General features: G+C 36.8%; 1 protein-coding gene across 38 annotated transcripts in view; it reads right to left on the minus strand.

Moving 5' to 3' along the window:
* The window catches only part of DST (dystonin), a 293,719-nt gene that overhangs the window by 50,531 nt on the left and 230,350 nt on the right, over positions 1-12,838 (minus strand). For 33 of the 38 annotated variants that reach the window (XM_048936442.1, XM_048936449.1, XM_048936436.1 and 30 more), the window contains 8 exons: positions 11,715-11,874; positions 11,137-11,463; positions 10,886-10,970; positions 9,520-9,761; positions 8,277-8,483; positions 3,254-3,373; positions 2,975-3,082; positions 1,057-1,275 (listed from right to left, as the gene is read on the minus strand). In XM_048936442.1, the coding sequence (XP_048792399.1) occupies positions 1,057-1,275; positions 2,975-3,082; positions 3,254-3,373; positions 8,277-8,483; positions 9,520-9,761; positions 10,886-10,970; positions 11,137-11,463; positions 11,715-11,874 (1,468 nt within the window). The remainder of the gene's footprint in view (positions 1-1,056; positions 1,276-2,974; positions 3,083-3,253; positions 3,374-8,276; positions 8,484-9,519; positions 9,762-10,885; positions 10,971-11,136; positions 11,464-11,714; positions 11,875-12,838) is intronic. The other 5 variants (XM_048936433.1, XM_048936430.1, XM_048936454.1 and 2 more) reach the window with 1 other exon arrangement.

Consider the following 12,838-nt stretch of genomic DNA (forward strand, 5'->3'; position numbering starts at 1 on the left):
GGTCTCACAGTAAACAGGATTTTGAAACCAGGATTCATCCTATCTAACTTGAGTCATTTAACCGAGGCAATTAAAATTATAAAGCCTAGCAACCCTATGCTCAGTAGGAAGAGACAGGTGTCTCCAGTAGCAAAATGGGCTTTGCATGTGCTAAAACATGCAGGTTTTTAATCTTGGTAAGTTAAATTTGATTCCAAGTCTAGTGGATTCTAGTTGCTGTCTGAAACACACCGATTCTTGTCCCAGATGATTCGTCTGTGCAAGAAAAGCCACATGGAGGCCTTTATATAATAAAGTTCCCTCTCTATTTTATGATGTTATGAGAAACAATTACTTATTTTTATTATTACATCACAAACATTTTCCTTTTTTTAAGAGAAGTGGCCAAGAGATTGGCTTAAACCAAACCACAGAATTCTTGGACCCTGAATTGTCAATCTTCCTGGTTCAACAAAGTTTACTTTCCATGATATCAACAAAACAAACACCACATTTTTTTGCATGTACATACGGTTAATACATATGCATATTAACACACTTCATACATAGACCAAATTTCAGTTTCTGGATGCTGAAAGCAGGCACTCTAGCTCTTTCTATTGCCTCATATTACTCTTTCCTAGATCTTACTACATAACCCAATCTTTGTTCTTTCCATTTCTGGACTTGGTTTGTTCTAAGACAGTCGTATTTATGTGTACTTTTAAAGACGCTTCTAAGCTATTCATTTCTGATGCTTAGATATGTCACTTAATGGCAGTTATTTCCCGTTTAGCCCTCTTTTATGCTTATACATTGCTTGCTGTTTTTTTCCACAGATAATCTTGCTTGCATGCAGTTTGGAAAACAGCAGAGGCGTGATTTTAAGTATATTTTCTATTATTATTTTAAATAACTTTTTTTCAACAGAAGTCTAACTGCCAGTTATGAGCAGTCTAACTGCCAGTTATGAGCAGTCAGTAGAGTACTTCATGGTTCCAAGCAGAACACTAGTTAGCTTTTGATACTTTGTTGTTTTTTGCTTTTGTTTTTTCTTGAAAACAGCAAAATTCTTACCCGATGCTCTTCTTGTTGTTGCTTTAAAGTTTCATACTCAAGGGCAGGTGCAGGAAGCTGAGAGATGATCATTTCTGTTTCAGTTAACCACGGCCAAAGCTCTTCATAAGTTTCCCAGAACTGGTTAACTAGGGACTGAGCCCGCTCCAGCTGGAGGTTTCTCTCCGAGTTCATTTGACAGACTGTATCATACTTCTGTAACAGGCTTTTCAGTTTTTTCTGTGAAATAATATTAACAAAAAATGGCAACGTATGTCTTTCCACGTATTCATTATCCTAATCCCTAAACAGCCTTTGATAATTAACAGCACCAAACCATAGTGAACAAAATCTTAATTCTGATAGTAGTTCTACAGTACTGGAGCATTTAAAGAGGAAAGAACCAATACTGTGGGAGATCTGAATTTGGCAGGACACATTCAAAGTAACTAAAACACAAACAACACCGTATTCCTTAAACTTCCATTTAAGCTGCAAACCACTTTACTGCCTGTCCCAGCCCCATTTTCTTTCTGGAGGCACACATCTTCAGCAACGCTTGGCAGAAGCTAAATGTTTCAGAGCGTTTCTGAATCAAAGCATCATGAACATTGCACAAAAATTTGTCTTTTTTTTTTTTTTTTTCTAAATCTACCAAAGAATGGGGGCATATACTTCTGGATAAACTTTCTACAGAAAGCACATAACACTATTTTCCATGTTAGCAAGTATTAATTAATGAGAATACATTACCGTTAATAACATGACAGAACTTAAAGGTTTAAGCATTACCCCTCTATTCTGTTTGGGCATATGATAATAAAAGATGTATCAACTGGATATATAATTTTCTGTGGAAGACTGGCCATCTTATCATTTTTACATTACATGTAAAAATGTTGAAATGAAATATTACAATGCAACAATGCACATAAGTGCTGGCCTTAGAAATACAAGACATATAAATAAGGTGCTGAATATGAAGTACAAGATCTTTTCTGTTAGAACAAGATATTGTTCCATTTGTTATGTGTTGCATATAAATTAAGTATAGGGATGCTATCCAAAGGACAAAATATAGCCTAGTATACAGATATACTGGGGTTTTTTTTGTTTTTTTTTGGTTTTTTTTTTACTGAAATATATATCTAACAGAGGATCACCTACAATTGCTCTCCCTTTTGGCTACATTTTAATAGACTGAACTAAATTCACTTAAGAACAAATCAAATTAATTCAGTGATTCTGCAGCAGAGCACAATTAGTGAATTACTGTTGGTCTCTGGAAGGACCAAAATCACAGATCACATCCATACCAGTAAAAAAGTTCATTCTAAAAATGCCAGTAGGAAAGATCTCTCTGTGTGCATGCATAAAAAACACACACATATACGTATATTCCTTCAGCCCTCAACCTCAGGCTGTGTGTGCACACATAAACAAATGTGTAAGAATGCCTTTCATGGGCTGTGTTAGTCAACAGGATGGAACATTCCTGGCAAACAATTCCCCCACTGAAATTGGCACAAATGAAGATAAAGACACACACTGAAGTGCCAGCCACTGAATGAGGCACTGAAACACACACACCCAGCCAGAGCTTCATAGACTCTAGGGAACAGAGGAAGATAAACAGCCAGATTCCACACGCATCACCCCAGATGACTAATACCTATTCACTCAATCATTTCACTGGCTAAAATACTGTTTACCATGGAAGATGACAAATGGGCTCTGAATTAGTGTCAGATAATGAAGGAGACAGTGCTTGCTCTTTGAACATCCTGAAGCATTTCTTCTAGTATTACAACTCTTGGACCAGAAGTGGCTGTAATTAATGCTTTTTCATTAATGTTTTAAAGTATACACCATAAGAATCTTCCTGCAGTCTATGGTCTTCCTATCCACCACCATAGCTGCAAATTTATGGGAAATTTACCTTTATGGTCTGCTTTTCTTCTTCAGTGCACGTGTTCATAATCTTATCCCCAGACTTAACGAGTTCATCTATAGTATCTTTGTGCCTCAAAATCTCCATGGTAAAAGCCTTGAAACACAATAAAAACTGGTCAGCAATATAAAATAAAGTACATGGAGCAAAAACTATTTGTGAAGTGCATTATGATGGACTGAAAATTAAATCACAGCAGTACATTTTCTGGATGGAGACTGTTCTGGCCAATAATTAACATGACAGTTGGAAATGCATTTCTTTTACCTTTTGAACTTGTAGCTGAGCTGTGGTCTGGTCTTGCTCAAGCCTAATATCACCAAGAGACATCAGTTTCTTCTCTGTTTCTGCAATCCAGGCGAGTTCAGCATCAGCTGCTTGATCAAACTAAATGAGGGAGACATGACTAAGTTCAATGATTCTATAGACACGAAAAGTTAGAATGACTTCAAAAATTTTACAGAAGATAAAAAGCACACTTCTGAATTAGCAGAAAGACAGTAACTCTCTTTCCATATGAGGATTTTATGTAAATGAAATACAATGCCTCAAATGGTTCTGAGGAACTGGAATAAAATCAGCTTCATTCATAAACAAAGCAACAGACGTACATTTTTCCAAAGCCTATCACTCCTCTAACAATCATAACTAAAAGGGTTATCACTTCAGAATCTTAACTAGAATGTTTATTTTCACTTGACTCAACTTTCAAATCTTTTCCACCTCCAAATTTATTTTTTCTACTACTGCTGGAATTATCCTAAGAAATAGCTGTTTGATGCTATCTTTTCCATCTTAAGAGATGCTTTGGTAATAAATTATAAAGGTGAAGCAATTACAATTCAAGTAAGTCAGTGGAAAAAAACCCCAACAAAATACGGAATTCAGAGAAGACAGCATTTCATCCAAAACCAGAACATGGATTAAATATCAAAATACCAAAATATAAATATCAAAATGAGGCATTTGGGCAGCCAGTCCTTTCAGTAAAGATTAACTTCAGACTACCGTTAGTTGACACTTCAGTGTTTCAAGAATTACCTTAAAGCACTAAAGTAATTAATTATTTAGATGATCTGTTTGTTACTAATTTGTTAAAAAAAAAAAAAAAAAAAAAAAAAAAAACACCAAAAAAACCCAAGAGAACCTGAACAGAATTACCTTGGGGTCCAATTCTGATGAAAAGAATAATTTTTTTAAAAATGATGTATTATCTATCACTTCTGGTCAAGTTTGCAAATGTGCACCTTAGTGCATCCATACTGTAACACTGAGCTTAAGCCATAGAGAAATAATTTGCAGTACCATCAGAGGCAGAAAACAATAAGCACTAAAACTATTTTTTTTCTAAAGGTTTGATCCCCACTGCAATTATTTGAAGATTAGTATAGCTCTGAGTTATTCTGAAGGTCTATCAGGGCATTTTAGGTCAGAACCTGTTATTTAAGTTCTTTGCAGAGCGAGTGGTGAGGTGCTGGAACAGGCTGCCCAGAGAGGTTGTGGATGCCCTGTCCTTGGATGTGTTCAAGGCCAGGTTGGATGGGGCCCTGGGCAGCCTGGTCTGGTATTAAATGGGGGGCTGGTGGCCCTGCATGTGGCAGGGGGGTTGGAGATTCATGATCCTTGAGTTCCCTTCCAACCCTGGCCATTCTGTGATTCTGTGACTACCACACTTCCTTCAGAAGTCGTCTTTTAAATCTGATGGCCAGTGCATTTGTGGTTGTAGGACTATGCTGCTTCTGGAACATAGCTGGAGTTTGCTTTGGCCACTAAATAACTCTTGTTTTAGTGGTTAATTATGAGTCCCATGAAAACAAAGGAAGCAGTTCTGAGATTTCATTCTTATTGAGTCAATCTTTTTCAGCCTTGTTTAATCCATTTGTTACATGAAAGAGCTGAAACATTCTTTTTCACCATATGTCATTTCTCATACAAAGTAACAGAAAGTAGTATGTGTCCTAAATTGTGTAACTTCCTAACAGAAAGGTATTTTCTGAAACAATCAGTACTGTAAAAATTAGCATGAAGTAAATGCACCAACAGTATTTAATCCCAGTTCTTTGGAAGCCCATCTACTTATAACCCAACTTAAGGAAATGAACATGATGTCAAATATGTCAGAGGTACAACCAGTCTGTGACTTCCTAATACCAAATATCCATGGGTATGTCACTAATATTGAGCAAACATTTAGTGGAAATAATAAAATCAAGGCACGGCACTGGAAAAGTCTAGGTTCCACAGTGCTGAGCTACATTAGAACTCTAAGCCTCATTTACTAAGGTTGTAGGATTTGTAACTTATGATGTGTGCGTATAACATTGAGGAATATGAAGTACAAAACCAGCCCCCTTTGCATCCAAAATTCAAAGATATTTTTCTCAATAATGCATAGCAGAATTATTTTTCAGCCTTGAACATTGCTTGAGTCACTATAAAAAAGTCTGTTTTATTCCTACCTGGTTTAACCAACCATGTTTCATTGAAGTACTTCTAACTAGGAAGGATGGCTTGTGAATATGATGACACTGTGATTTTCTCTATGAATGCTTTATAAGGCACTCTCTGTGACTGCTTTAGTGCAAAGAACAAGAAAAGCAACTACAAAATATGACCTTCTCTTTCTATATTGCACTTTTTGCACTAGAGAAAGATACTGACCAATACCTTCAGTATCAACAAATGAGAACATGCGGTTGAAATTTCTCTCTCGCATATTTCTATCCATTTAGGGGCATTCACATTATATTAAGCATTCAACCTCATTAACAGCATGAAACCATGTACTGAACAGTTCACACAGCTTAATGCATTTGTCTACTTGGCCCATTAATGTCTATCACAAAAACCATGCTACTTCCACTGAACTCTCACATTCTTGGTGGATGTGCCCTTCAATCAAAACTTTTTAATAGAACAGTCACTTGAACAAGATGCTTCAGGGTAAGCTCACAAAGCATTAGCTCCTCCAAAAATATTTTTTCATTATGCATAGTCTATCTTTGAGCTGAATGGAAAGCAGCTTATCCTTATACTGAAGCATCTTAAGCCCCTTAATCATAGGATATAGTGTATAGGAGCATACTGTGGTGGGCTCAAGTGAAGGTTAGGGGTATTCAGGACTCTAGTGCAATATGTCCTTTCAAGGCTAGGTAGTGGAGCAGCATCTCTGGACTCTTCTGGCCTGGACTTGGACGTGCTGAATTGGTGTTAGGTGATGAAACATAATTCAGAGACTTGAAGGAGAACAAACATTCTCCTGTTTCATAGAATCTATTAGAATTCTATGAATCTAGGCCTAGAAAGATGTTTAATAACATCAGTCCCAACACCAATCCCTGAGGAACACTACACGTCACTGGTTTCCATTTGGACATTGAGCCGTTGACCACGACTCTCTGAGTGTGACCATCCAGCTCATTATTTATCCAGCAAGTTGTTCATCCATCAAATACTCTTTTTGTCCAATTTAGTGATTAGGATGTCATGCGGGACAGTGTCAAATACTTTGCACAAGTCCAGCAAGATGAAATCAGTTGATCTTCCTTTATCCAGTGGCACTATACCTCCATCATAAAAGGTCAAGTTTGTCAGGCATAAACTTGCCCTTGGTGAAGCCGTGTTGGTTACCACCAATCACCTTGTCTTTATTTTCCATGTACCTTCTTAGGGTCTTCAGGAGGATCTGCTCCATGATTGTGCTAGATCTGATTGGCCTATAGTTCCCTGATCTTCTCTTCTTCCTAACCTTGAAAATGGGAGTTATGTTTTCCCTTTTCCAGTGGGAACTTCACCAGACTGCCAGCTCTTGCAAAGCAGCTTGGCAACTTCATCTGCCAGTTCTCTCAGAACCCATGGATAGATCTCATCAAGTCCCATGGACTTGTGCACCTTCAGGTTCTTTAGATGCTCTCAAGCCTGATGTTTTCAAGCAGCAGGCAGATGTCTTTCTCCAAATTCTTACCTTTGTTTTCTGCAGCTTGTGAGGTGTGGCTAGAGCCCTTGCTGGTGAAGACTAAGGCAAAGAAGTCACTGAGCACCTCAGCTTACTCTGTATCCCTCATGACCAGGTCTTCAGTTTCCTTCAGGAGAGGGCCCACATCTTTCCCAGCCTTCCTTTTATCGTATCTCTGATATACCTGTAGAATTTCTTCTTGTTCCCCTTTATGTCCCTAGCTAGATTTAATTATATCTAGGTTTTAGGTTTCCTAGCCTGATCCCTGGCTGCTCGGACAACTTTGCAGTCTTCCCAGGTAACCAGTTTCTCCTTCCACTCCTTATAGACTTTCTTTTTGTACTTAAAGTCCAGGAGCTCCATGGAGGCCCCCTGGCATTCTTGCCTGCCTTCCTTTTTCCTCTTTTCACTCATAGAAAATCACCCTTTGTTGCTGAGGATTTGTTTCAAGGAAACAAAATAATACTCATACCAAACCCCTTAAAAAGTTAAACATGAAGTTATTTTTAACCTCACTAATAAGGAGATCTGAGTTACTGCCAGCCTCTTTCAGTTGGCTTCCAACAAACTTTGAAATCATCACATACGGTTTCTCCTTGTCCCATTATAACTATTTACGGGAACTATTAGCAGAAAGAAAAATCTCCACCAATATTTTTATGCCTGAACTGTAGGCAGACAGTGGAAAAATTGTGTTCCATTTTGCTTTTACAAACATAGACCTTAAAGTGGGTCCATTTAGTAATATAATTGGAGTGTCAGTTCTCCAAGTGTACCCATATACATGCATCTGTGTGTGTTTTGAAACCTTCACATATTTAGTAATTCAGGTTTTGTATCCCAAGAAGAAAACATTGTAGCTATGTGTAAAAGCAACTGTTATTTAAACTCTGCAGTACACTTTAGATGATATAATCCAGCTTTCAACTGTCAAAAATACAGAGAAGCTACACAATCAACTGACACTGGAAGGCGTGGCAATATTATTGATTTCAATGCTGCATCCAGGAAAACTGGCTGGGGAGCTGGGCCATATTTTACTCAACATGATCTGTGAAAGGTAAGGGCGATGCAGTTGTTACTCAAGAAAACTCCACGGGACAGTTATAGTAATGTTAGCTACAAGACTGAAGCTTTTGTCAACAGAAAGTCATATGGTTACAACAGCATACCTTCTGGCATGCGTATCTTTACAGTGGAGTCACATTCCATTCAAACAGGTCTTTTGCTGCCTCAGCACAAGAAATGTTTGGTAACGCTATTAAAGGACATCTTCTATTCAAGTACACATTGCCAGAGGCCACTTATTATAGCCCTAAAACAGGTTATCAGTACCTGCTGGGATCTCAGGATGGCGGCATCAATCTCATCCACCTTCTGAGAGATTGTGTCACTCACTAATCTGTAACGTTCGTTGTCCTCTGTTATCATCTTGTCAAGCCCCTCTCTAGCCCTCCATGGCACCAGTTCCAGGAAGGCACTGCCGACTTCATTGAGAGTGTCCAGTAAGGCTTTGTTGTTTTTTGCTTCTTTTTTCAACTCCTGAAAAAGGTCATTTAAAGTAAATGTGCCAGCATGAGTTGAACACGCACACACAGTTTACATATGTTTTTTTATTCTCTAAACTACTGACTAGAGATCTGAAATGCTTTCCAGGCACACCAAAGGAATAAATGAGCACAATTATTTTCAGCTCAGTTGTACTAGCTTTTTGATACTTGTCAGTTGCTTGACAAAAAAGTCGGTGGGTCTAAGCTTTCTACAGAGTACGTAACTAAAAACATTTCTCCAGTCGATATGATAGTTTGAAATTCTCTGAAATTTTATGAGTTGTGAGTGCTTAAGGAAGTGAACAAATAAAATAAAACTAACACATACTAGTTGCAACCTGTCACACCATAAGGAACTAAATCACCACTAAAGCATGAAATGAAGCAGAATATGAATTCAAACAATTTCTGAAATGAGAAATGATTGGGTTATATTCCTGTCAAATTATCACACAATCCTTCAAGCTTTTTCTGTACAGGAAGCCCCACTGATGATTCTGTATCCATTTCTACATCTACAAACAAATAATTCAATTTATTAACATCTTAATATATTAAATGTTAATGTGTATTAATATAGTACATACATAACTTGAAGGAAATACATTTTTTCATTTTTTTCCCCACTCAAAACACTGCCCTCACCATCCAACTTGCAATATTATTTTTTTTAAATAACTATTTTTTGTTAAACAAGATCAGTAATGCATTTTAAATGCTGTCTTTTTCATATTTTACAGATGATATCCATGTCATAACCAAAGAACCAAAATAACTTTGTTTGACAAGTCTAGAGTTTTCCCAGGGTAAGGTAGCTGCTTGAACAAAAAAGAAACGTTGTGCTGCTGAGCTAAAAATAAATCACAACCCAATTTTGTATGGGATTATAACAAATGACTCTGTAAGTTAACTACTGCTACAATTACAGCTGGTCTAATGCCAAATTAGTTATTCACAAAACAATTTTCTGCCAAACCAAAAGTTAACACAAAAAACCATACAGCAATAATTCACACTCTAAAACCTACTTTTTGTCTTTCTTGTGCTTGGCTTAATTCTTCACCCTGTGGTATTTGAGCTTCATACGACAGTAACTCCACTTCCACTTTGTCGAGCCATTTGCAGAGCTCTTCATGGGTTGAGTGCAGCTGACCTGCAAGCTGTAGAGCCTGCTCTAAGGTCTTGGACACATCAGAACTCAATTTTGTAATGTCTTTGTATCTCACTTTAATGCCTTCCAGTTTATCTTGAATTATTATAACTTCATCACCTAAAACACCAGAAGAACATTATTTCTTGTGAACATAATTTCTTAAAAATAAAAAAAAAATCCTAAGCATTGGCCCCTACCTAACACAGCAATCTCAGTATTTAATTTAGAAAATGATCCAAACAGGAGACGGAGCAAATCCTCACCTCCTGTAAATTATTCTACCCTCACTAAGTCTACAAAGCTATGAAGTTTACCTCAGTTTACGATCTGATCTTCTGCCTTTTTTATTGTTTTACGAAACTATCAGAAAGTGAAGACTTTGACTCAACATTTAATGCAAATGTTCTTTAAAAAAAATCCATCCTTAAATTCACAATAGTTCTTCAAAGGTTATAAAAAAAATTACAGAAGTTACTGAAATATAAGAAAAAAAGTCAAGAATACCAGCTAGATTTTCCATTACACTGATATTTTACACTATTCCTTGAACTGAACACTGTCTTTACAATCCATTAAAAACAAAAGGCTAAAATAAAAGCAACCTTCTGAAATTTATATTCAGATTTCATTATAGATTATGCATAATGTTTAAATTTGGAACAGAGAAAGATTCCCCGTCTTCAACCACATGTATGTCTTAAGGAGCTCAAGAACTTTAGAAGTGCTGGAAAATCTGGACAGGTGTTGATCTACAGAGCAGACAGATGGCGTACAACTGGAATGCAACTTTTCCCACAGTATTGGCTTCAATGGACAAAGCTTTCCTCTTGCAGTAAAAGGTAGTCTAATATCTTGTTCTTTTGTGAATGTCTCCAGGGAACTGACTGTGTCCACAGCCAAATAGCCCTCCAACCAGAGTAATGTCCATAACTTGAAATTAGGAATGGAATGCAGGTTCACTAAATTTTCCATTAAGAATAATAGTAAAACAAGGGCCAAATTCCCTACAAGCATAAACTAACTTTTGCTCACTAATGTTAACAATACATTTGGCTCCAAAACATAACCCACTCTGATCTCATACCTTTGTTAAAATAGATAACTACAAGTGCTTTAACAAACAAGCATATTGGTTGTTACTAGTATCTACATATTCTACTTAAAACTTCTCATAAGCACTCATCATTACAAGAAAAAAAAAAAAAAAGCCTGGCAAATTGTCCTTTTCTAAAAGCTCTCACCTGTTGTTTGTTTGAGAAGCTCTAAACCATTTTGTATAGCCAAATCAACATTTTGTTTTCTGAGAAGAATCTCCTCCTGAAGCTCCTAAGAGAAAATGCCACTTATGTAAGCACAAACATAATAAACAACACTGTTTTTATTTGGATTAAGCATATTTCCATTTAAAACAAAATAGATTAATGAAAAATAAATGAAATATGGATTATAAATCATATAAAAATAAATAATAAATGAACAGAAATCAAAATACCAGTAGTTCAGAGTGCTGTTTCTCAAGCAATTCTGTGTTGCAATCTTGGACTGACAACTTGCTCAGTTTATCATGGACTTCATTCAGCCAGTTCATCAACTCAACTTCGTCCTCCCCAAAAATCTGAGCATTGCAGTATGCTTGCTGTAGAAGTTCAGACCTGCTGTTGCTCTTCTCTTGAATCTCAATGTATCGGGCCTGAGAAGAATCTAGCTTTTCCTGCACCATATCTTTATCTTCCCTGGAGCTCATAGTCTTTAGGGACTGACCAGTGCTAATGGCCTGAAGCAAACTCTTATTGTGAGCTAGGACATCATCTTCTAGGGCCTATATATTTTTTTAAATAATGAAAAACAATGGAAAAGAAAATCAGAAAAACATAAAAGAAATATAAGTGGAACTAAATAAAAACTGAATTAAAAAGAACGTACTGCCAACACAAATGAATAAAACTCAAATTACAGGAAAAAAAAAGTGTAGTAAAACACAAGTACACCACAAGAGCTTTCCCAATTATGCTTACTTCACAGATGAGTTTAAACAGAATGGCACGAGCAAATGTGTTGCTCATATCTTACTTTATGCTGAGAAATCTGCTGTTGCAGTTTGGAAGCCTGTGTTCCAATGGGTTCAGCATTTGCAAGTCTCTTCTCTGTGGCCGACAGCCACTCCACCAATGGCTCCAGAGCTTCATGAAACTGCTGTGCTACCACTGAGATGCCTTCCAACTGACGGTTCCTATAAACATCCCAAGAGAAAGAGCCTACTGTAGGGCATCTGCTTTAGCAGCGGTGTTGGACTGGATGATCTCTTGAGGTCCCTTCCAACCCCTGCAATTCTGTGATTACACCTTTTAAAGTTAGGCAAAGACTCTACTGAACCAGAACATATGATCACACTTCCTCAGCACTGTACATTATCTGCTAACATTTGTTCAATGATGTGAACAGAACTACGTGGCTTTACTTCACTCTCATTTGAAACTAATGAGACAGTGGTAATAAAGCACTAAGACTTGACCTCCAAAATAAAAAAAAAGAAGTATCTAAAACCTTTCCGTTTCAGATTATTACATTTCAGAGAAAGTTCCTGATTACAGGAAGCCTTCTCTACAGCCACTGCTGAGAAAATTTCCCTCAAGAAGACTTTTAAGAGATATTTTTCCCCACATAAAAAATGTCACAGTATTGTCTTTCAGCAGGGGATCTTATTACAGGTAAAAGCTATGCTTATACATGCTTCCCTAGGCTTACAAACAAGGGAGACCCTACAGACCTGTCACAGTCAGCTATATAATGCTCACAGAAATACTCTACTTAGTTTTCAGAATTGTGTTCTGATCTTCAGATCTTCTCATTTCCAGAGACTGGCAAAGGAAAATGGAGACAAGCCTGCAACTAATAGATAGCTTGGGAAAAGCTGCAATTTGATTTTTAATTAAGTATCACCAGATTGGGAAAAGAATATTAAATTAAACATGACATTAACATTTATTCCACCAATGACTCAGATTCCTCCAATAAATTAAAAAAAAAAAAAAAAGATAATAGAAAAAAAAAAGGAAAAAAAAGGAAATAATTATCTATTAGTGGTTTACTCTACCAATTGAATAATTGAATAATTGTATCTTCAGTACGAAATAACAAGAGATTCAGAGTAAAGGAACTATAGAGGCTAGCAGAAGGACTAGAAGACAACACAG

This window comes from Lagopus muta, chromosome 2 (assembly GCF_023343835.1).
Source record: "Lagopus muta isolate bLagMut1 chromosome 2, bLagMut1 primary, whole genome shotgun sequence".
Classification (NCBI taxonomy): domain Eukaryota; kingdom Metazoa; phylum Chordata; class Aves; order Galliformes; family Phasianidae; genus Lagopus; species Lagopus muta.